Genomic DNA, 26671 nt, shown 5'->3' with positions numbered 1-26671 from the left:
AAAAAAAAAAAAATATGTGATATTGTTTATCACTTGTAAAATGGAATGCTTTGCAATTCTCTTTGTAGACCTACAAGTTTGATGTGTGACCGCAATAGTTTTAAAAGCATTTTTCTTTTTTTTTTGTTTGTTTGTTTGATGCAAATTCTTTTTTTGTTTGTTTGTTTGACACAAGGATGGGTTCAAGAATATGAGAGGATATGGCATAAAATTGAAAACTTTGTAGTTTCCATTTAAACAAGTTTCCAGACTGAAGGATATATGTACAACACTTTTTGAAACAGATGATTTCAAGACAATGCATCACACTAACACCACTCATATAGGTAAATTGGCTTGTACTCTGAATCTATTTAAGAGAATGCTTTCCTATACTTTAAAATTCCAAGAGGAAGTACCTGGTAAGATATCAAAATTTCAGTTTTGAGGAAATTCCAAAATTGCTCAGTTTTTCAGCCAATTCATTTCTACTGCAGTTTCCTCCACTTAGTGTTTACAACTCTATCAGCATAGCATGGCAAAATAAGAAATGTCCTTACCATGCAATCTCTCAAAAATTCTTCCACAGATATCATAAAAAGGGTAGCTATCATGCCTTCCCTCTGGTCACTATCAGCATTGAAAGTTTGACAGGACTAATCTAACAGACCAAATGCTTAATTGGGTACATGATCATTTGGAAGAGATATAAGCAGCTGTACACCTGTAATGCAATAGATAAAAGTATGTTGCTCTACTGTACCACATACTCCCAGGAAGCACCTTCACACATATAAACATATATAAAAACAAAGCCATTTAAGGAACTGTAAAAACATGCTACAAGTTATCTTGTAAGCTACTTTGCTAACAACTCATAGAGGTCCACAAACATTGGTTCATTCACCATTGTGAAATTGTAGAAATGCTCTCCGCAATACAAGCCCTTCCACTGTCAACTCTTGAGCTTTGTTTTCTGCATATGTAATTACTTTCTTTTTATTCTATTTTGTTTCAGGAGAGTATAATGCCTCCGGCACCACTTCGTGGCAGAGGCATAAAAACTCTGCTATGTTACATAAAATTTGCCTCCTTGGAAGTGAGACAAGTTCTTGTGCCTAGCATTCATCATATCATCTTTCAGTGCCAAGGCCATTCTCTGAAAACTTTCCATTTCCTGACGGGAGTTTCAGTCAAGGTTGAGTACCATTCAATGCGATCTCTCGTCCTTTTGAGGCTCTATATTTCTGTGCACTGATCGGTTACAACCTTGAATATTAATTACAAAACACATTTTTATTAATCTGCTGCATGCTGCAGGTAAGAAACAGCTCACACAGATTTTTACAAAATATGCTTAATTGCTAATGTCAGAAACTATTATGGAGCTTCTCACTAGAAACCCCTACAAAGCATCGCTTGTTCATGTTACTGAACGGTAAAGTTGAGATATTGAGCAAAGACATATCACTGTAAAATGTGGCAGTCCATGTCGGCACACACAATGTGGGGCTGCCATCATGGTGATTATAATTAAATCACTAGTAACATACAAGCTTAACACAATACAGACATGCGCATTGTGCATGTATGAACACTCAGGCGATATATTATGTATATCATGTATACATGCGAGAAACGATTTGTAACTCATGAAATGCTACAACCAACAAGAAGTAAAAGCCCAAAACAACATACTAAAATTTTCCTGTAATAAGAGACTCATCATGATCCACGTGAAATACACTGGACTTACTTTGCTCTCATAATTACACGCAGGACTTATATCTTACCATAATATTTGTGGCTCAGATGGACATATAAATATATTGTTGCAAAATCAGCTTGCACATCATTCATTTATATCGGGAAGAGAGAAAGATAGAAAAAAAAGAGAGAAGGTATGTGCCATGAGGAATGAAAACAGATCCAGAATCTGAATTAAAGCCATATATGGTTTCAGTTAGCACATGATACACAGAAATTCCAGTGATCTAGAGTGGGGAGTATGATATTCTAGGATGTCTGGCGTTAAATAGACCATGAGAAACTATAGTAGTTACAAGCGTGTGTATACTGGGTGCAACCATCCGGATGTCTATTATCATATAGCATCCTCTTGTTTTGCGCCGTTGGGAAAGACTGGCTTACATTCTCGTCGGAATGTCCGTTTGGCGACTTGTTGCGGACATAGTTGTGCCCCTGTATCACCTGATCGTGAGAGAGAAACATGTCAGAAGTGAGCAGAGAAAGGGGCACCATTGCATTTCACACAAGAGTCTCCTTATCCCAGCCAGCCAGTAATTAGAGGCATATGCTGGGATGGGTTTAGCAGCATGCAGGGAAAAAGAATGAACATGGACGGATGAAATCTTATGGAGACTGGAGGAGGAGGGGGCCTGGATAAAATATTGAACTCCTTGGTTGCTAATATCACTACAATTTGGCCAAAATTGCATTTGCCTGCTTATGAGATTAAGACATACCATTTGGAATTTAGTCCATAGATAATATGTCTGGCCAGTAACTGATTAAAACATATTGTTCAGTACAATTTCACAAATTTATATTTCACTATAAATGCCTACCTTGATGTAAATCTAATTTCAGGTTTGAAAGCAAAGCGATGATTTCTTTCTCTAAACTCTAGCTCCTGAACTTTTGGCAGATTTGAACCAACCCTACTCCCCTCCCCCTTCCATTCCACAAGCATCAGCACAAGTGTGGTCTCAAACCAATGCTGCAAAATGATCTTAACATGAGAGATAGGAGCCGCAACCCTCACTCAAAAAAATAAATAAATAAATAAACTGCAAACAAACACAAAGATGTCAATGCCGAATGTTAATGTAAAGAAATCTTAATGTTTGACATGTCCTGTAGATTAATTTGTGAATGGAATTAAATCCTGCCACATTCTGAAGTATTTAAGAACATGCAAGAAAAATGCCCTGACAGCAGTACATGAAAGTTAATTTTATTTTCAAAATAAAGTACTTATAGATTTAAAGGAAGTCAATGTATTTCACAAAACAAAGACTGAGCTGAAGATGTATATGTGATAACTTTTACAAACGTTTTGCTGCATTTTCCTTCCTGCTTTAGGTGTCTGTTGGCCATCATCTTTAGCATGAACACTTGTTGCTGAAACATATACAACTTTCTCATATACAGCTCACTGAAATGATTGCATGATGTCAAATAGTTTTTGGACTGCTCTGCAAACTTCAAATGAAGGAAATTTTAGTCATTTTAAAAAACGCAACATTAATATGAAACAATAGATAAGAAGTATTGTAACATATTCCAACTCATAAGCTATGCTTCTTCACAAGTGATTATCTGCAGTTTATTCATCTGCTTTATAAATTTTCACATTTTGGCCTTTGAACATGACTATGACCAATCTGTAGTCATTTGTCTTTGCCAGATAGGACAAGGTCAGAAAGCTTTCTAGATGCCAGGAGAAAGAATCTTTAGTTTATTACGTTGTGAATAAAATTTAAATACAATCGGAATTTCTCTAATATTGGCAAGGCAAAGACATTACTTTGTAACACATACCACTATATGAGAAAATTAGTCGCTGCATGAATATTTCATAAATGGTAAACTGTGAATAGAACTCTATAAACTCACTTTGGTGATAAATCCTAGCTCCCTTCGTACAAATATTCACATTTGGCTCATTAAAAAGCATACAACATACAAAATATTTTAGTAACCTTGTTTGTGAAAATATTAATCAAATATTTCCTTAATTATCAAATTTCAATGACTTTGATTTTTAAATACCAATTCATAACATTGTCTACACATCTAATCATTTCTTCAACAGACCGTAGAAAATATAATATTTGAGAAATTGGGAGTTATTCAAATATTCTGCTCTTCTTTGATATTTCCAAACTTGCCCATGACAAAGAGGTAGACAAGTTTCTAACACAATCTGCTAAATTTGAGAGAATGACCTACTTCCTACAATCAACCTGTTGATAATTCCCCCAATGAAACCATATGCAGGAAATGATTATAAAAGAAAGAATTATACATACATGGAATCTAACCTACCAAACCACAGAGAGAATTGTATACATATATATATATATACTGTATCATGCATAACTGCATTAGTTTGCCATGAGATAAGGTAAATGAACCAATGGCTATATTGGCAGAAAGAAAACATTAGAAGAAAGAAAATAATATATGGCATAATCAAACCATTACAGATCAGAACTAAGTCACCGAACACATGTCGACATAAGCTCAACAGCATATACAAATCACTTTAATCATTTTCACATAACACATCACACACATACACACACACACACACACACACACACACACTCCTCTAATCTGAGGTCTCTTTGCAACCTATTATGTACCAGTCTTCAAATTTGACCAAACTTTGCACAGCACATGAAAATTGATCACCAAGGGCAAGTTATATAGATGTACATTTGCCTCTTTTCATGTGTCAAGAGTGGTGTACACAGTGATTGGTACGGGACATCACAAAACAATTTAAAAGTCAGAGGGGACTGTTAAGGAAGTATTTCTCTTCATCTCAGTAACTATTGAAATACATTAACGGTTAAGACAGAAAATATAAGGAAAGCTTTGCTCTGTTACTGTGGTTTACCAAAACTATAAACTGTCTGCAATCTCTCCCTGTATTTCAAATTGAGATAAAATCACCTCTTATGCTAACATAGCATTTCTATTCAGGGATACCACTTAACGTATGTCACCAAAAAGAGAAAGAAAGAAAGCAAAATTAAAAACATTTGTGGTAAATATTTTCATTACCCTAATTTCTATTGATTATCACTTTGGTTACGAAGATAGTGGCAGATTTGTGGAAAAGAAAGTAAATTGTTGCAGTGTAGTCTAACACATCAATATGCCATAGACTTGTGTCTTCCTAGTACCTAATATAGATATAAAGCTCTTTTTTTTTGTATGCTCAAGACTGCTTGCATGAAGAGAGAGAGAGAAAAAAATTCTGTTATGCTATTATGACACATTAGACCATTCTGCAATCACACCAATTAAACAGATGTGGAAGTTATCTCTTTTGTTTGATCACGTCACACTTAATTGAGTCACTGAAAGTTAAATGTGGATTCGGAAAGAAGGGGTATGAGGTATATACACTGCTGCTAAAATAATGCATCATTTGTAATATTTTTACAATCACTACTGTAGAAAAATTCCACCAATTGAAAGACATATTAGAAATCATCCTAAAATACAGCTGGCACAAATGGTTGGTTCAAAGCTGCAAATAAAAGGTATGGTTGGTTAACTGTACCCAGCCAAAACTAAATTTGATAGCTAATCTTTTATGGAACCAAACTTGAATTAGCTGTGGCTCAAGATCACAATAACATAGGAAAACATACTTATTTCATATTAAAAGTGATCAAATCTTAAATTCCCGGAAACATTATACGGAGTAGGAATGGGAAATTTTCAACCCTCAACACACTTGGCGAGGAATTTTTGAACTCATCACATGACAGTTCTTGCTGTTTCAATGCGTGGTACTTCTGCATCAAAGTTACAGAAGTCAACAATTTTTAAAGTGATAGTATGGGCAAAAAAGTGAGTTTTTATCAATTCTATTGCAATACCGGATGAAAAATCTTGAGGTAAAATATTTGGAGATGAAACTCTAACCCCTTCCCATCCACATAAAACATCCACTGCTTGTCAATCTGTTGATTAATTGTGCACAACCTCAAAATTCTGTTTTTTCAAAACACTCTCTGTCAATGCTAGGATGGTGCTACATCTGAAAAACTTCACACAAGTGGAGGTTAGCTAGTTTGCCAAAACTGTTCCTTAACTTTCCTTTTCTCTTTTCTTTTTTAATGCCAATCTGTACTGTGAGTCATTAGGGCTTGCTGAATACGAGGAAAACAATTCTAGTAATCACTGGTCTCTGAAACCACCACTGCACCAAACAGACGCATGAAAATTCAATCAGCTGTTTGTAGACAGTGCAAGTGTTTTTCTAAAAAGTCACTTTCAAACATATTATATGCAACATGGCTGAAAAGCAAAATGCCAAATCTTTCATCAATTTTCCTTCTCTTCTTTCTGTCACCCCTGCCAGTTTGCAGGTTGCAATTTTCCGTGCAATTCTCACCTTATTGAGCATCTGCACCCTTGTTTTCAGCTTCTGGCCTGTTGAGTTGGCAACCGCCGAGACTGAGCGGTAGAAGGCCTGAAAGTCCTGCTGCTCGGGTGGCTTCTCTGCCCACTCCCTGCATATTTCCTGGGATATAGACAGAGAGAGAGGGAGTGAGATAGTGAGAGATGATGCATATCAAGAGTGAAGCCAAGTAGGCACACCCTAGCCTTCCCTTCTAACCCTACCAACAATGGAGTTTGTAATCCTTTCATAATATATTTCATGGCCATGCTAGAGAGTTTGAACATGTTATCTAATATCTGAATTAGAAAAAAAAAATGTCACAAGTATATAACAATTATATTCTCTGAATACGTTCTTCAAATTACTGTCAAATCTATCTGGGCATTGTTGTGCTACACACTGATTCTTGATAGATTGTGTAAACCATACAAAGAGCCAGCAACTTCATCTGAATAAAGAATGCACTCTCATATGCACACAAGTAGAATCCATGTCATTAAAGTCTACTTCTTTTTCAAACCTCGAGTTACAAAAAGCAAGGCACAGTGATTGCAAATACTGTAAAATGAGGAATGTTCGCATGCATTTTAATTTCACAAATTTCATGAGAGCCAAGATTCGCAAAATTAAAATGCACATAAAAGTTCTTGTCTACACTATATGCATGTAATGTCAGTGGCAATTTGCAAAAATTTCATGCCCTGAAAAAGGCCCTGAGCTCCAATTCGCGAAAATTTCATGCCACGAATATATCATGTTTTACAGTAGCTTGAAACACAATAGTCTAAGAACAATTGATCAGCCTGCAGGGTGGGAGGGCATGTCCAAAAGTTTCATTTAGACAAGAAAAAGACAGGTTTCTTTGTCAAATCTTGCAGATTTCTTCCCTACCTGTAGTCTCCTCTCCTTCTTCTCCAGTCTCTCTTGCTTCTTCTTCATGAGGACCAGTTCACTCTTGAGCTGGGTCAGCTCATCTTTCTCCGTCACGGACATGGAGCGATTCAGCCCGCTGCCTTCCATGTTCTTCATCTGTCTCAGCTCCTGTGGGGGTCAAAGTGCATTGATGTGACCTGAAGTCAGGAGTAGATATCTAAAATCATGTCACATTTCTTGGCCAGCCAATCAAAGTAGGGACTTTTCGATTGGATGAACAAGAACGATGTGATGCTGACCATAGGCGTATGTCAAGGCGTCACCTCCCAACGTCAACCCGCTGTATGAAAAACATTTCGATTTTGGGCATCAATGTCCTGGATGTTGTCCCATCAAAGTCTCATAATGTGAATTCATAATTGCTCTCTTTGCACACATCTGATCTATCTTCATAGTTTGGTGCTTGCATGCTTTGCATGAATCTGCTACTATGAGATTTAAAGATCTCCACAAAACTGTGAGAAAGGTCAAAATTTGGTGTGGAAAACTTCGCAAAGAAACACCCAAATGACTTGGATATGACAGAGAGCTACGAAAGGGCAAATCAAGGAACAATACATGCATGTGCCACCACTGATACAATGTCTATCATGATTTCATCAACTTTTGTTCAGTGTAATTACAGGTAGAAAATTATTGTGATTCAGTTTCATTCTTGCACACTCTTCTACATACCAAGTGATTGACATTGTAATGTTCTTGCCATCAAGACAAGATATGCTAAAAAGAGGCCTTTGACTTTTCTTGAAAACTTTATGAGGGTATTAATAGGTTCAGATGTTATTACCCGGGTGGTGAGTTTGGTCATCTTAGGATCAGGATCGGAGTCCACTTGGATGCCGTAGATCTGGAAGGAGATACTCTGGCTCTCAAAGAAGTCCAGGTGCTCCTGCTGGATGGATTGGATGGACACCACGCGGCTGTGTGACCACTGGGGTGACAGGGTGTCCTTGATGGTTGGCGTTACTGCGTACTCCTCCTCATTCATAAATTTGTACTTCACGTACAGGCCACGAGAGAAGCGTGACTTGTTGATCTCTCCACTGCGTATCAGCACCTGACAATTCATTTAAAATGCCACGAAGTTGAAAAAAAAATGTAGCAGAGTCTTTTTTGTGTGCCCATGACTAATTTATCAAATACTGCTCAGATATGAATGCATTTGTTGACACACTCAAAAACTTGTAAACTAAAAGAATTGTGATAAACTTACAATCTTCAATAACCCCCGCCCCCCTCCCAACCCCCCCCCCCCCCCAGCATTATCATATTTTAGTATGTGTACCGATATACTTGATTTGATGTGCAATGCATATCACTTCTCATTATTCTAAATTTAGCTACTCCCAGGCATAATATTGGATTTTCCAGAACCTTCCACAACAAGTCATCACACCTTACAATCTCATATCGTTCAGTCTGATATCTGGTTTATATTTTTGTCTCATTTGCTCAAAAATATCACAGATTTCCTGATAACATTCCAATGTTTATCAGACTAGGGCCCTGTTTTATGAAGAGATAAAATTGATTGTATAATTGATTTCTTTGGTAAGTCTATGGCAGTCTGTGTGGTAAGGAAATCTACAATCGATTTTATCTTTCGATAAAACGGGGCACAGGTCTTCCAGGAAACCATGTTGTTTAGGTCAGCTTCCAAGTATGTGCTTGATGGTTGATGCTGCTACTCACCCTGAAGTGGTATGGCTTGCCAAGCAGCTCTGTGGGGTCTTCCACGAAGGCATCCTCATCTTGGAGGGGTTTCCCAGCCGGGTTACAAGGGGCAACATTTAGGAGCAGGTATCCCTGTTCATTGCCCTATGGAGTCAACAAAAACAAAATATGGTACTGGTGATACTCATGTAATAGTCCTAGGTGCTTAACATTAAGAGCTTAGTTGCTATCAAGGCTTATAAGGTTTCTCCACTTACATGAGAAATGATATGACAAAGTCTTGGAACTAGTCTCACTGATGATTCAAGTCTCAACCAAAAGAACACTTTCAAACCACTCTAAATGTGTGGATATAGATAAGACTATCATTGCACAAATACTAGAGGAGCTATTTACAACTACAGCAGAATAGAATCTTCTCTGAAAAATCCTTTCTGCCGAAGTGCCTTGCCAACAGAAATTACTACAAAGGAAGTAAAATGAAGAACATATACAATCAGCCACTAAGAGGAGCGGCACTACAATGATACAACATTCTTGGACCCACCTTGAAGTCAGTTATCGTGACTTTGTCGTCAAAATCGAGGGCGTAGGCGAGACTCTGGAGGAAGACGTTGGCGGTTCCGATCGCGATGTCCTCGGGCGGCTCCCAGAACGGGTCTTCCTCCTTTGGCAACGTCAGGACATCGTCGTCGCCATCGAGGTAGCGCTGGTAGTGATCCTACACAAAGAAAATTGATGGAAAATTGTGAGATACTCATGACCTCTTGGTGTCAGTAAGCAATGCATGCACTACATATGACTGATTTGCACATTCATTGTGATTAATCCTGCACATGTGGTGTGGGGACAGTGTTTCAGCAATGCAATCACACTACATGAATAGCAAATTCAATACATTTGCTTTGCATCTGGATATCAGAGGATGCTACACACTGTACTGACCCTAAGTTGTTTTTTTTTCCTTCTTCGGAAAGTTGTTATAAACTGTCACTTCGTACAAAATTAAGTTTGTACAAACAAAATAATGAAGACCAATATTCATTCATATAAAATCGAACAGTACTGGTTACATTTCATCAGATGTCTTAAAAAAAAAAGAAGAAATGAATAAGGCCTCGTCTACAGAAATAAAAACCAAGAGTATCATCAAGATTAATCTATATATCCTACTGGCTTTCACATAAATCAATTTCTGGGAAGTCAGCCATTTTAAAAACCATTTGTGAAAAAAACTGATTCTCTTGTTTTTCCTGAATAAGATACATTTGACTCTGATGAGAAATCACAAAATCCCTCAGAATAGAAAACCAACATAACTGCGTGGAAAATAGTTTCTCTTTCCAAAATGACACAGTTACAATTCAAAGGAGTAGTTACTATATATTCTTTAATTAGAATGAAAAAAGCTGTTTTTACCTGAATAACATATCTGCGGTTGATGAACTTGCCTCTCTCCCACATCCATTCATTGCCATTTAGTAGACTCGTCATCTTGACAACCACTCTATTCATGATGATAAAAAAAGACCAGGAAAATATTACAGAGCTGTTTACAAAGTATATCCATCTGATAACTGACAGAGATTGATATTGAAAGTCTACATGAAAATGTAAAAACAAATCATAACAAAACAAGAGAAACAAACTCTAGGTACAATAAGAAAATCACACTGAATCGCAAGATTCAGTCTCACTCACTAAAGAAGTGCAAAAACCAGTGGTGGCTAAGAGATAAAATGAGGAAAGGTTGAAGCAATGGAAATTTATTAAACACAAGTTTAAAATCAGAATAGAAGATCGATAAAGATGCCAAAGAAGTAAAGTGAGAATACGTAGGAGAATGAAGCATAACAGAAATGGGACACAAAAGATTCACAAGTACACAACTCTCAAGACCTTGAAGAATGGAATAAAAAGCAAGGAACAGTTAAGGAAAATCACTAACTGCTCACTGTTACCAAAGAGAACTTCTTGAAATGAAACTTTTGGAAACTTGATAAATTGAGTATCAAGATAAGCACACCAAATGCATGGAATGAGAGAGAACCATTACAACTTGGACTTACACTGTTGATATGAAAAGGTACTACAGGTGGATAAGGATAAAAAGAAAAAAAAAAAGTCTTGTTAGTCTTGCTTCCAGGACTTACTTTGTTTCCTTGTTGGGACCCTCCTGTGCAGCCCCACTGATGAGCACAATCTCAAAGTTCTTGTGCTTGTTCAGCTCTTCACTCACAGCGTTCACCTCATTGATCATCGGCAGCATCTCTAGGATCTGGTCTTGCGCCCTCTGCTGGTCTGTATGGGGAAGCAAATTATCTCAGACTGTTCACTGGTCTATTCATCTACTCAGTTTCTGCTAAAATTCTAAAATCTCCATAACTTAGCACATGACCCAACAGGCTCTCATTGCAGATGGATTAACATGAAAACAATGACCAACACTGCAAAACTTTTGGGTGAGAACAGCCAGAGAACAATAATTTGACTCTCATTGTGCTTTTTGGACAGTGATTGGCATGTCTGCTTGTTGTTTTGCCAAGCAGTTAATATAACAACTTGAACTCTCCCGGAAGTGTTCATATGCAGGTATAGAATATTCACTGTTATACTGTATTGCAGTAAGCCTTTTTGAGGGGCTGTAACACTGATACACATTAGTGAGCATGTCTAACACATATCTTGTCTAAATATTGAGTGCAATATATCTTTCATTCATTAATCTGAGCATGGGAACATTTGAGCAGGATGCATAATATATGAAATTTGCATTACACCATGTATGCATAAATCTTGATAGACATGTTGACATTTGGGATGTTCACCTGTGTGTATCTTGTATCTACCTCTATCATAACCAATGGCAACTACCCCCATGATATGTACATGGCATCTTATATCCATGGTCTTGACAGGGTTGAAGTTTATGTATACCAATGTAAACATACATGTACAAGTGTCAATGCTTAAAGGAAAAAATATCATAAGCAGGAAATTTGGAAAGTGGGTTACTCTTTCACGGTGTATCTACGCGATTCTATCTCAAAAGCCATGTTATCTCGATTGGACAAATTTATGAAGGAAAAGAGTTGATAACCGAGGACCACTCTTACCTTTTGTCAGGCCACTTGCATTAGTGTTGAAGCCCTTTGCCTGGGCCAGTTCCTTCTGGGCAAAGTCCCAGTCCACCGTGGCTGGGGTGCCCTCCGAGGTCTCTGGCTTCAGGGGGTTGTAGAAGATGTAAAGATGGTTGGAACCTTATGAGGGGAGATCAGAAGAAGAAGGCTAGCTGTCACATACACTAGTACCATCACAGCAGATACACATGTAGAGCAAAACATATACACACATTTCAATTTGACTCTCAAACATTCCTGGTTGAAGAGAGACTTACTAAGATCATCCATCTGTACATCCATCCACCTATATATATTTGTCAAAATATCCATCCATCTATTTATTCATCTATTTCTCTATATATCAAGTACTATACATATCATCTATTCATGTAGTTTAAATGTCACTGTCTGAAAGACCCGAGTTTACCAAAAATGTATATCTTTAAGAAGAATAAGTACACAGTATAATGTGTTGGTTGTATGTTGAGACTTGACTTTGATTTGCAAAAAGCATCATTCAAAATATGCCAAGACTCTCAAGAACAATGTGATGGGGCCCATCAGAAGAGTATTTCACAAATTCTGCAACTAAAACAAACAATTTTCATTGTGTATGATCAACAATGTGATCACATGGAAGAGAATATTCAAGTCCACCTAATGAAGAAGAAGCAGAAAAAACAATAAATATGGACTATTCAGCGTCTTCAAATTCTTCAGAATCGTTCTCTAAGAGCAGTGTTGCAGGTGGATTCGAGATACCCAACTAATTTGTTATACTCACAAATTAATGTTGACACACTTGAGATGAGAAGAAAAAAACATATGTTGTGCACAATGTATAAAGTCGCTTATAATTTAACCCCTAAATATATAAGTGAAATGTTTGAGTTGAAAATTTTTGATTATGATTTAAGGAATACAACGCTGATATTCAAATTACCATATATCAAAACCTGCTTTAGGCAAAGGAGTTTTAGTTATCAAGGTCCAAAATTATGGAATACATTGCCAACATGCGTAAAACAGCAAACAATTTTTAGCGGTTATAGACGGAGTTTGAATTTGTATCTGACACCACAGTGATATTGTACCCATTCCCCATCTTTTTTTTTCAAGTAAACCAAGCATGTATTCATTTCTTTCTTAATGTAAATATTTATTTTCTGCTTTTGTTCTGATTTGTTTCATTGTATTTTGTATATATGTTTCATGTAAATGTGTATATGATTTAAAAAAAAAAAAAGTATGTCATTTTTACCTCATGATGCACGGACATGAGGAAGAACAGCCGTCTGGCTGAATCATGCACGGACATGAGGAAGAACAGCCGTCTGGCTGAATCATGTGCCGTGTTGAAATAAATAAATGAAATGAAATGAAATGAAAATGATCATAGACAGATAGAAGACCAAACTAAAGAAATGTAGTTCCTGGGGCTTCGTTAATGAGAAGGCATCAAACTGCCTTATCTAATTTGCATATGTTCCTGTGACTGATGTTACTGGCTTGCAAAGGCAGATGTGACATTGCAATTGGATAACTTTTTTTTTTTTGTTCGGTTTGATAAAACTTTTCCAGTTCTGTTGGTTGTAGTACTCTTTGCTATGCTTTGACGTATTCATAGAAAGGCGTTCCCCTCTAAAGATGAAGAGGGTGAGGGAGCAAGTCTCTGACAAGTTTAAGGTAAGTATTTACCAAACATGACCCTGTCCAGGTGGGCCAAGCCTCTCTCTCCGACCAGCGGTACCCCGTTGATCTTGACCTTTGCACCCGGAGATGCCGGCTTGATGGTCAGCTCACCATTCTCATTCTTCACCAGGGCATGCTGCTTCTGAATACTGTTGAGACAAAAAGGAAAAGAGACCTAACAGTGATGGCTGCCTTACCACTTAATGACAGGCCCCTGTTGTATAAAACGACGCAATCAAACTTATAAGTCAAGTATCAGCCAATAAGAATTGAGTATTTACAGACCTATATATGTTTGATTTCAACTTTTATGTCACAGGGCCCTGATGCTGGACAGAATTCGGGGGGGGGGGGGAGGGGGGACATACACAAAGCGGGCGGATAGGATGTAATGTGGGCAAGAGAGGAGAAGCTAACAGGCAGTATATTTCATGTTTTGATTGGATGTAACCTTTGTCCTCCATTAAATGTATGAAGTATAGAAAAGTAGATGTGATGGATATCAATTAACGAGTCCTCACAAATGAGGTAGGTAGGTAGGCAAGGATGTCCTTGTTGCAAGCTCTATTGACATTGCACAGAAACAACTGAGATGACAGGCATAACAAGACCAGGCAGCCAACTCCGCTGCTAACATCGCCATGGTTACCTGAGACCGCTGAGAGGAATCGTCGGGGCGGGGTTGGCATCCTTGCGGCCGATGGTGATCTCGCTGGCGCTGAGGAAGTGGACAATGACCCCGCTGAGGACGTTGTCCTCGTTGAGATTGGCAAAGTGAGGCTCCTTATTCTTGCGGGATTCCTGCATAGCGCGGGTCTGGTCTTCAGCTGCCTGCTCTTCTCTCTGCACTTTGAGCTAATGTCACATGAGAAGAATAAATTACACAGAAAAGGTGAAATTGAGCATTAGAAACATACATTCAATGCAGGCCACGAGTTCGAATGGCGGCCATATATTTGACAACAGATATATGTTATGGATATACACATTTTTGACAGCATATTGATAGAATAAGATAGTGAGAGAGATAAAATGAAGAACCAGGAATTTCTATGACTAAGTGTATGACTTAGATTCTACAATGGGGAGATTGGGGGAAATGGAAGATCATCACACATACTTTGGTCTTACACCTTTTTCATCTAATTTCTTACCTCGATCATTTCCAATTCATTGCACTAAAATTCATTTTCTGTATTTACAAGCTATACCCTGTAAGCAGGAGATGTCTTAGTGAGAGATACAAATAGAAGGATGACTAAAAAAGAGAGAGAAAGATATGAGAGATGGGAAATTTCAACTTACCTTGGAGTCCCAGTCCATATCAGACATGGCTTCCTGGTTTGCCATCAGCTGTGCACGAATTTCTTCTTCCATCTGTTTCTTCATGGCCTCGATTTCTGCGTGGAATTTAACAGAGCACATTTAGTCAGAAAAAGTGACACACTACCTTTTTCTGTGTCATTAATTCACCCCTTTGCTATCAAGGTCTCTCATAAAAAAAAGTAAAGTCGACGCAAAGCAAAAATAATCCTTCTTATTTCCTGAGTCCTTTATTTGCATCTGAAACATATATCAGAATTTCCCACATCCGCTACAACCTACACAAACATGTCGAGACTTCCCCTATTGTAAAGTACCACTTGAAGAACTTCACTGGATGTAACAGTTTCAGATGTCAACTAAAGTTTGTATGTCCCTTTTGCAAAACCTTAAAATTAGATTTTGTTCAAAAGCTGGTATATTGTAGAGGTGGGTAATTCAGTCATTTCCTCAGAATGATAAAACTGGAGACTTCTTCATGATGGAGGGAAAACAATAATATAGATTTTCAGTGACTTTATTAGAACCCAGAAAAAAAAAAGTCTAACTGTTATTCTCAACACAAATAGGGAACATATTCTTGAGAGATATTGGTTTAGTTTTTCATTTCTTGTAAAATAAACTCTCGAGTTGTATTATCGCAAGACTTCATACATGATACTTGGAGACATTATTCTTCAGCCACGCAAACTTTGTGACGTATGCGAAATTGCATGTTGTCTGCAAAAGGGATATATGACCTCTAACGCAGAGGAACATACCTTCTGGACTCATGCCAGCGGACCCTTCCATGGGAAGAGTGCCACCGGTGAGTGATTTCTTCAGCCGCTCATTCTCTTCCCTCAGCTCTCTGATCAGTTTCTCCACCGGGTTCTCGTTCACCACGGCCTTGTTCTTGATCTTCTTGGCACGGTCGGCGTATCGCAGGGTGCCGAGCGTCTCGTCGTAGTTGATGTCAGCTGGCGACAGAGCTGCTATCATGATGGTTTTGCTGTCAATAAAAGAGTGGTGGGATTAATTTTACAGGTTTTCATTTAACTGCTTGAGGTAATGTTTGATGGAATAGGCCCATGTGATTCCTTTAGTTTTCTTTAATTACACTCCATTGTTGCAGTACAAGTGACAAAAAAGAACTTCTCTTCTATAGTTTTGTGTAGATTGTGTCTGCACATTCATGAGGTACTTTGTAACCAATCGCTTCAACTAGGCTCTTTGAGACATTCTTTCGCATACTTTCGTATGCGTCCAACACGGCACATGAGTGTAACATCCTACACTGATATAAAGCAAATGATACACTTGAAGAACAAACTTGCATTATTTCTCCAGGATGTGTAGGCTTAAAATCACAAGAATATCGTATACCAACACCTTGCTCTTCAGCAAGGATTACTGACATGGCAAGGAAAGGGGATTAAAATCAAGATTAAAATGAGTCTCGGCATTCAGAAGCACAACATCAACTTTACATGCCTCTGCATGGTGTGCTGTGTTTCAGTCTGATATGATTGGAAGCAGCTTTTTATGTGTCAAATTCGGTGACACGACATTTGCTCCTGCGACAATTGCTTCCGTCTTATTTTCTCCGAGGCCTTAGGGTTAAGGTTAGGGTTGTGGTAGGGTTTTAGGTTTAGTTTGATGTGAAGATTACAATTAGGGCTAGGATTATGTCTCATGTTTGGCTTAGCATGCAGATATTTCATGGGAGCAACTGGCGCAGGAGCAAAGTGTCATGAAACCTCATTCTTACCTGTTACCACCAAGGGCATTCTGTAGCAGCTTTGTGAGCACAGAGTCTCTGTACGGCACCATGACCTTCTTCTTACCCATAGACAGATCGGCGAGGGCCTACAAAGATCAAACAGGGATGAAACAGCCATGCTAAGTGATCACTGAAAAATATTGTCCTTGGGCACACATATGGTCCAAATGCATTAATGCCAACTGTGTGTAAGTCTGTCCTGTTCCCCGCCCCCTTTATAAACAAATTGTATTTATATGGTCAAGAAACCCTGAACCGTCCATAGATCCAAATACAAGGGTCTCATTTACATGAGACATAAGCACACTAAACATGCCAAAGACCCAAATTGAAATTACTGTCACCCAAAGATAGTAGACTTTGAGAGGAAGTTCCATATTCCAAAACACCAGCTACCTTACAAGTTGTTTGAAAGTTTGCGTGGCAATATGAATGAGGAAGAGGGGTTTGGTTTGAGAGATTTGCAGTAACGACATGCGTGTACCCCTTGAAAGGAATGTTGTCTGGCAAAAGAAGACCCTAGAAAGAAGATAGTGGAGGAGCGAAGTCACATCTAGGTATCCTGTGATGTACACATTATTTCTCTTTTCCAAAAAGAGAATTATAATCCATTAAAGGAGGGCCACCTATTCAATGCTATGTCAGGTCAAAGGTCGCAGAAGACGGGAATCAATCATGATGCTGAGGACTCACCGAGATGACGTTGCCGAGAGCAGAGAGAGACTTGTTAATGTTTGCTCCTTCCTTCAACCTGTCCCCTGTAGCTCCAGTAGAGTCTGCCCTTTCACTACCTGCAATTATACACGCCGGCAATGACAATGGGTTAAAACTTGCCACTTAAACCTTGTGGCAATAATAATAATAATAATAATAATAATAATAATAATAATAATAATAATAATAATAATAATAATAACAATAATAATAATAATAATAATAATAATAATAATAATAATAATAATAATAATAATAATAATAATAATAATAATAATAATAATAATAATAATAATAATAATAATAATAATAATAATAATAATAATAATGATAACAATAATAATAATAATAATAATAACAATAATAATAATAATAACAACAATAATAATAATAACAATAATAACAATAATAATAATAACAATAATAATAATAACAATAACAATAACAATAATAACAATAATAATAATAATAACAATAATAATAATAACAATAATAACAATAACAATAATAATGATAATAATGATAATAATAATAATAATAACAATAACAATAATAACAATAATAATAATAATAACAATAACAACAATGATAATAATAATAATAATAATAATAATAATAATAATGATATTTATTTCATAGCTTGTATCAATGTTACTGATTGTATCTCTATGCATGTAAAGGGTCAAAAAATAAAAAGACAGAAAGATGCTATTAAATACAAACATTCAATTGCCTCATTCAATATGTTTTTGAATTACATATGTTTCCAGTCGATTTTAAATTTTGACGTTGTCGCCGAGTCCTTTAAGTAAGATGAAATAGATACAAAGTAATGGGGCAGCTTGAGTAGATGATTGCTCTCCATAAAACTTGGTGTAAATAACAGAACAATAACGCAAAAGATCTTTCTGAGCCAATCTGAGATAGTCAGAGGGCACATACTCCACCAAAGATTTACTGAGATATTATGGAGCCACTGAGTGGAAACACTGGTAAGTCAGAAATAGTACTTTGAACTTTATGTGCGACTGGATTGGAAGTTAATGTAATTGTTTTAAGACAGGGGTTATGTCAAATTGTTTCTTAGTGCGGGTAATCAATCATGTTGCACACATTTTGAATTATCTGTCATTTATTTAGCTGGGAATCTTGCATTTTAGACAGCAAAATATTACAGAAAATCATAGTTTATCAAAGGAGTGAAGCCAGTACAAAAATGCAACACTGCACCATTGAGCACTGTCACCATGGCAACAGCTCACCTGCAAGATCAACCAGGTTAATAACACTGCTCTTCTTGGTCTCCTGCCCCACATCATTCTTGCTGATCTGGTTGAACGAGATGGTGATGACAGTATGGGCGCGGCTACTGGTGGCATTCATCTGAGTGGCGGCCACTGTCCTGTTTGCAGTACCTGAACACACAAGATGAGATCAACATTTGCCTTATTGCATTTTTACTTGACCTTTTGACCACATGGACCAAATCTTTCCCCGTGAAATCATTGTACAGTATTAAATGCATGTTTGCAGATAATTCAGTGTATACATTGAGTAATTTCAAAGGTATAGAGAAAATAGTGTAATTTTGGTAAATTACATTATCATTTTTTTCAGCATTTTCAACTGACCTTTGACCCTTGATCTTTGATGCCATGGCTCAAAACTTTCCCCAGAGAACCTCTGTTTGTTCATACATGTATCCACAAAGTTTTATGAAAATACTTTCAGACATTGCAGAGTTACGGAGGAAATAATTAAATTTTAGAATTTGACCTTTGACCTTGCGCATTTGCGCCATACAGTTGATAGGTGCAGCTCGGTCCACTCAAACATACGAAATCTATGTTCATTTGGCTATTTCACATAGACCTTAAGTTTTGTCATCCACAGAATTGATTTCAGATGGATGGAAAGTGGTCGGACAGACAGACAGCCTGAAAAATAATGCCTCTGGTGACACTTCGTGGTGGGGGCACAAAACACTATCAAAGAATGTGATTCATAAAACATAGTTCATATGACTACGTCCTATTCTCAGTATGCCACTGACTTGTAGGAGATTGTATCAAACAGGTAATACTGTTTCACAATACATTTTTTGTTGTTGAAAGACCTACATCTTTTTAATTGATGAAAAATTTACAGGGAATACATTTAGCACCCACTATTTATTGCTCTGTAAACTACCTTTGGAACCCAGGATACCAAAATATGGCAAAGCTGTGTAAATCATATCATAGCTGGTCAAATATAACATGGGTCCAATATCACAAACTGCTGTTCAAAATGAAATAGCAATGATTTGTATCCAGTGGACAAAGTTTACTCTTTTTTTCTGCCTAATGCTTATGGTGAACCATTTCTACTCAAATGAATTCACTTTAACATTTACTACAAGAAGCAATTTAACATCCTAAATACATATCATCCTTTCTTTTGGCAGAGAAAAAAATACTGCAAGTTTGTTGCAGATTATTACCTGGGTGTACATTATCGAGCGAGAGTAGCATGGGTGTAATTCATGCAAGCAACATGGAAATAAATATCACGAGGTCATGGGAGCAGTTGTGAGATACTCCAGTTTTATTTGCCTTCTTTATCATGGGTCCGGGATGAAGCTGTAAGAAGCCTCCATGACTTTTGACCTTGCTAAACATATCTATCAAGTATGCCATATCTCATAAGTACTTTGACAAGACCACTGGATTCTATTTGCAGAATCATATCTAGATCCCTATCACAGAGAGAGATACATGTATATTATATGTACACTACTTGTGGTAAGATGCTGTGGAGGCCTCATAAAGATGGATATGTTTCCTTCACATGCATAGTTTCCACAGTTTCATATGACACTGACAATATTAATCCTGCATGTCCTGGGGAGATTTTGTGGAGAAACAATGATTATGTCACTGAATGGACACCTCTAAATTTCACTGCATATGTTGTAGTGGAGAAATATTAGATGGGCCAGACTAAATTTGTCAAATCTTAAAATCAGATCAACATTCACAAATTCCATATGTTCAAGAAATTTGTGGCAAGTCAGTGACACTTGCCATTCAAAATATTGTACACCAGGATATGGCTCATCTTTGATCAGACTTTTGGAACGAGCCTTTAACAAGCCTTTCCCTCGAATGTCAGATCAATTAATGCATGTGGACACATGTGCACAGAATGAATCGTAAGTTTGTACAAAGACTGTGTCACGACTACCAATTAAACATGGAGGAGTAAACACGAAATAAAGTAAAATGACATGTCGCCGTTTACTGAGAGCAATCACGATCAGACACAATGTCAATAACACACAGAAGACCTCTCAGCAGAGTAAAAATGGTATAGGACCTAAGTAAAACTCATGTACATTGCACTCAGTTTAATTGTTCTTCTTTAACCCGCTGTGTCTCCATCAAAACTCCTAACCACTCATCCCTTGATTATTGACATAGCAACAAAGGAAACATTTATTGGTTGCTAGGCATTCCTCAGATAAGGGTAGTGCTAACAACACTTGCCATCAAATCAATACCACACTGTGAATTTATGAGATATTTTCTGGCTGACCACACATGCTAATGATCTGTAACATTCACTGTTTCAGTCTGCTCTATATCTCTGAGGAGGGGAACCAAAAACAAACAGCAAAAAACAAAAACAATGAAGCTGCAATGAATAATATATCTTATACCAGTGTTGATGTTTAAATCATTACAACCAGTATTAGAACCATCATTTGTTCTTTTTTTCCAGTTCTCCATGGAACCAGAATAAAATTTTACAGGATTAAATGTAAACTTTACTATAGGTACACTGATTTACATCCATGATGGCCATGTAGAACAAGTTACAAAAACATGCTTTGATGAATGTATGAATGTCTACTACACGAAAAACAAACCTAAAGAAAAAAAAAAGAGAAAAGACTAATCAAAATACAATTATATAAATTGGCAGTTTGAAGCATGCATGGTAAGAAAGACTATAATACTAAAATGCATTTGAAAGAGACAACATGAAAGTTTCTTGTAATTGGTTAGTTAATTTTGTTGGTTGAACCAAGAAATACTTTGGAAATTTAATTCAATGTGTCCCAATTCTCTCAATCTGTCTCAGTTAACTTCTTCTTGTTATATTTTCAGAAAGGTTTATTTTCCTTTGATCGCCTAGACATGCTTTTCTCAAAGACTTTCATACAGCCTCTAGGGATTTCATAGATTTCTTCAATTGTGACAAAGACTTATCCATCTTCTTATCTATCTTCTCCCCATGCACAGCTATTTTGTTTGTTTGTTAGTTCTTTTAAAGGACAAGTTCACCTTCATAAATATAAGGATTGAGAGAATGCAGCAATATCAGTAGAACACATCAGTGAAAGTTTGAGGAAAATTGGACAATCGATGCAAAAGGTATGAATTTTTTTAATTTTTGTGTTGAAACTGCCGGATGAGGAGACTATTAAAGGGATTGTACAGTACTGGTTGAGGTGGGGATTCATGTTTTGAACATTCCTAAGTGAGATAATGAAAAGCCTCTCATGAAATATGAAAGAGCATGTGATTTCAAGAAGGATTCAATGTTTATTAGATGAAAATTGGTTTTCAAATGGCTGAGATATCCCAAAAAGTGCTAATAATAAAAGGCGACATGCCACAACTTTATTAGGATCTCTTTGTTTCACCTTGTTTTTGGATATCTCAGCCATTTCAAAACCGATTTTCATCGAATAAACTTTTGATACCCCTTAGAACTGCATGCTCTTTGACATCTCATAGAGTGGTTTCTGAATATCTCGCAAAACGTGAAAAGCTAAATCATCACATCGACCAGAACTGTACACACCCTTTAAGGCTTGTGATGTCATATGAGTACAACGGTATAAAGAAAATGTAAAGAAAATTAGACATATTTTCACTTTTGTCGCATAATAAAAGAGCACTTGACTTATCTCTTTCTAAAGGCAATGGGAATAATATTACCCATAACATATGTCAGTAACGAGTCGAGGGAACGAGTACTTTTTTCAAAAGATGAAATTTTGTGAAATTCTCTTTATATTTTCCTTATATTGTTGTACACATGTGACAATATACACTGCAGTAGTCTTCTCATCCAGTGGTGACTGCACAAAAACTTCAAAAATTCATAACTTTTGAATGGATTGTCTGATTTTCCTCAAACTTTCAATGATGTGTTCTACTAATATTGCTACATTCTCTCAATCCTTATGTTAATGAAGGTGAACTTGTCCTTTAATGTCAAGTAATGGTTGTTGAATACTGGTAATCAAGTTTTCTTGATGAGAATTGTGAACACTATATGCAAGGCTTTTCTCTTTTTTTCTTTCTCTCTAGCTTGGCCAAATATTTTTTTTCAGAGAAAATTTCTTCCCTGCCATTCTCACCTTCGTCCACCCGCTGCTCAATCTCTTTGTAGCTGCCCACGGCCACCTTTTTGAGATTCTGGACGTAGAAGAGCCCCTCCTTGGGGTTCTGTCGCACCTGCAGGCCCCCCTTGGGGTTGTTCTTCTGCAGTAAGTCACGCACCTGTTCATTGTAGATCTCTAACATGGAGAATGTCACCTCATATTTCTGTGTGGAAAGGGAGACAGGAGAGAGGACAGAAAGAAAGACACAAGAAATAAGAATACATCAATGATGGTCATGAAGAAGCTGTATGAGTTATATACGAATAAAAATATAAATATATATCCAAACACTGTATTTGTCATATATTTTGTGGTGGTGCTTTTTTATTTTCTGTGAATTTTACACTTCTACTAATATTCTTGACATTAACAACATGCCAAAATATTGCCTACAGTGACGCAACAATGTACATCATCTTCGAGGAAGGATAGTACCGGTACTAGATTCCTCAAAAGGAATGCCACTTTTGTTTTCTTATTCTGGCCCTTTCCTCTCATTACAAAATATTGCACTCACAAAATATTTGACAAATTCAGTGGTACATCAGATTTACAACCTTTCCCAGTTTCAGAATCACCTAGAATGTTTACACTGATGACTGTCAAATGCAGGCATTCCATGGACTTTGATACCATATATTGTTACAGAGTTACATTTGAGGTCAAGAAACAGAAAAATGACACAAAACACAACAGGTGAAATAAACCATGTGAGGACTAAAATGTCCTTAAAAAGACCCAGTAGTGTGGGGATACCACAGAGTGGAGAGGGTTGGCTCAGCTTGGATGGATTCAAAAATTCTTTTAACAAATTGTGTACAGCTTTATTACTGATCTCTACGTACGTACACACACAGCTGCAGTCAACCGGTTCTGATGAGTGTATGCTTCGATGCACACATTTGCTGACATGTGGCCGACAGGCGCCACTAAGGTTTTGGAATATACCCCGGTGGGCAGCGAATGAATATCGACTCAATCAAGCCAACCATGTATCCCCACACTACCAGGGCTTTCATAATGGGAATGACTGTACTTCTTTGCAGCACAAATTACATACACAACTAATCATGCTTGAACAATACCAATTCTCTGAGGTCTTTTTTGTTTTATAATTATGTCACCACACTCATGACAATCTAGCAAATGCACTGACAAGAAACACATAGATTTTATGATTGTATACACACTTGCTTAACCAAAACAACAGAAGAACCATATACATGTGAACAACACATCATTCCCACATTTTGATATCTATTCCAACAACTGACGGTAAAATTTGCTATCAAGTGAGGGTAAAAGATTCAACTCAAAAGTATCCCAATGGAAACACATCAGGCAAGACAAATAAAGTAAAAAAAAAAAAAACTTGTATAGATGACTAATAAAAATACAATGTTCTATCTGCATAATTTGTACTGTGAAAGAGAAATTTCATCTCATTATCAATTAGATTTCTGTGATGATCTCAGGACAAAACACACACCAATTTTATGCCAATATCAGAATTATTGCTGCAAACTAATTTGTGCAAATGATGGTTCCCCAAATCATCCATGGATGTGCATTATATGCAATCAGTCTGGTTCATTTTCAATAAAAATTTTATTACGACGAATGTACAGACCCTCACTGTATTGATTGATTGTTGTAGGATTCATGCTTAATAATGAAAACACTATGATTGAAATGGCACGGGGGGTGGGGGGGGGGATCATTATACACAAAATTGTGAATCTCTTAAAACCATGAGGTGGATTCACAGGTGAGCTTGAGTTTGTGGATCATTGCATGCCGTGCACAACATTTCAAAGGGAAACTCAAGGAAGATCGAACTCGAGGAGCACACAGGGGAACATTGGAGACCCAAGAAAAAGTGCCTGTTGAACAATTCCACTGGTGTGCACTCACTGTTCCACCACAACATAAACATAACATTTCTCATTCACATGTGATACTTCTCTCTGTACGTGGAGTTTTCATTTAACTCCTCACCATGTCAGGCTGTGGTTGAAAATAGAAATGTAGTCAAACATTGTCATCTTAATCTTCCCTTCACCTCCTTTTCTCATTATCTCTCTTCATAGATATTTCCTTTCTGCCTTTCTTGGTGTCATGAGCATCTATTCATGGTGGATACTGGTGCATTGCAAGTGTTCCTGTCATCATTATCATCATTCATCATCATTTAACACTAGGACCTACACGACTGAACACTACAACTGATGACACTGGATTCTACGTCATATACAACTGGATAACCACCACAACTTATGAAACACAAAATACTTCTACTTCTCCCATTTAATACTAGTGTGCAATATACCATTGGACACTCTAACTGAAATCATTACACACCATAATTAGCACCACTACATAAAATGTTTTTGACCACTTAGAACTTTGCCTTACACCAGAGGAGATTAATACTTGTACGGTCAAAAACAGTCACAAGGAATTTAAGTATACTTGAGTAGAAACTACCTGCAATGCCTGTGTTCTTTGCAGAGAATCTTTCAACTTATACATGCATAGCTATGTGGATTGTAGAGATAAGACACAATGGTACTGTTGCAAAAGACTATGTGTCTTAACTAAATCACAAACAGGGGTTTTGGGAAGTTACCTACGCATGATCATATCTTAATGTATTTCAAAGAAACACACACACACAAACAAACAAACAAAAAACACCCAAAAAAATGTGTATCATCTGTTTATGAGCTGCTAATATCTCAACTGAAATCCCCGGTTGAGAAAAGCAGACTTAATGTCAAAAGAAAAACATGCAATTCATGGGAACTGTGCTGAGTTTTAGGGAATACAAGGAGATATGAAAGAGCACCCCCTTCCCCCAAAACAGCCTATACAGAATTTAATTTTCGCTGCATAATTTTCCTTTTGTGAAGCCACCGACCATAGACATCTCATAGTTTAAAAGTGAATGATTGCTACGAATATATTAGCATGCACCACTTAGCAAAGTCATTTGTCTTATCATGGTCATCAATAACTTCATTGGTCCGTGAAATAGACTGTTTTTCTCCATCCACTCGTTTTTTGTGGGTTGTTTTTTTTTTGTCTTTTTTTTTTTTTGGTAATTTTCACCCACTTCCTTTCCCTCCACAATAAAATGCATGCAGTGACTGGACTGGACATGAGTCCTGAATTCATGGGGTAATGACAGAAAATTGCAATAAAGGGGTCCACCTGACATTTATACCACCAACAACTTGGATGGCAGCTTATACCTAAAACAGCCTGTATTCCTTTATCTGTAACTGACTATAATTTGCATGATCTAACAGTCAGTAAAACGTGACATCATAAAGTGTATCAGTCTTCTCATCCGGCGATGGCTGCACCAAAACTTAAAAAATTCACGACTTTTGAACAGATTGTCCTATTTTCCTCAGACTTTGCTGATGCGCTCTACTAATATTGCTGCATTCACACAATCTACTTCATGGGTTTCATTCCCATCTAGTTGTGTATCGATGTAATGCACTCTTATGACTCATGGGCGACTCAAATCACATTGTAAAGATTGAGAGGTAGAAAAGATTGCAGTGGTTTCCGGCACAAAGTGTGACTTTGAGATGCATCATGCTTTTCAAGTGTCAAAACAATTCATGGTTTGTTAATGTATCATCAAAACCTATACCAGTTTAGTACCAGAAGTAGACATTAAATGGGAACTGCAACAATGCCATCATATTCAACATCCAAACTCTCCCCCTCCCCCACAAATAAAGAAGTGAATGAGTTGGTAGACAGGTAGAGGAACATATAGATAGAGAAATAGATAGATAGATAGATAGATAGATAGATAGATAGATAGATAGATAGATAGATAGATAGAT

General features: G+C 37.1%; 1 protein-coding gene across 1 annotated transcript in view; it reads right to left on the bottom strand.

Annotated features, from left to right (window-relative positions):
• The window catches only part of LOC140233113 (kinesin-like protein KIF28P), a 51617-nt gene that overhangs the window by 8386 nt on the left and 16560 nt on the right, over positions 1-26671 (bottom strand). The window contains exons 9-24 of the mRNA XM_072313227.1: positions 22782-22968; positions 18631-18783; positions 17348-17445; positions 16643-16740; positions 15654-15883; positions 14875-14969; positions 14219-14424; positions 13576-13718; positions 11872-12015; positions 10909-11056; positions 10175-10262; positions 9303-9476; positions 8774-8899; positions 7869-8138; positions 7040-7189; positions 6140-6268 (exon numbers count right to left, since the gene is read on the bottom strand). Coding sequence (XP_072169328.1) covers positions 6140-6268; positions 7040-7189; positions 7869-8138; positions 8774-8899; positions 9303-9476; positions 10175-10262; positions 10909-11056; positions 11872-12015; positions 13576-13718; positions 14219-14424; positions 14875-14969; positions 15654-15883; positions 16643-16740; positions 17348-17445; positions 18631-18783; positions 22782-22968 — 2439 coding nt within the window. The remainder of the gene's footprint in view (positions 1-6139; positions 6269-7039; positions 7190-7868; positions 8139-8773; positions 8900-9302; positions 9477-10174; positions 10263-10908; positions 11057-11871; positions 12016-13575; positions 13719-14218; positions 14425-14874; positions 14970-15653; positions 15884-16642; positions 16741-17347; positions 17446-18630; positions 18784-22781; positions 22969-26671) is intronic.

The sequence above is a fragment of the Diadema setosum genome, chromosome 9, assembly GCF_964275005.1.
Source record: "Diadema setosum chromosome 9, eeDiaSeto1, whole genome shotgun sequence".
In the NCBI taxonomy this organism is placed as follows: domain Eukaryota; kingdom Metazoa; phylum Echinodermata; class Echinoidea; order Diadematoida; family Diadematidae; genus Diadema; species Diadema setosum.
Note: the sequence above shows the minus strand (reverse complement) of the source record. Positions and strands in the feature narration are given on the sequence as shown.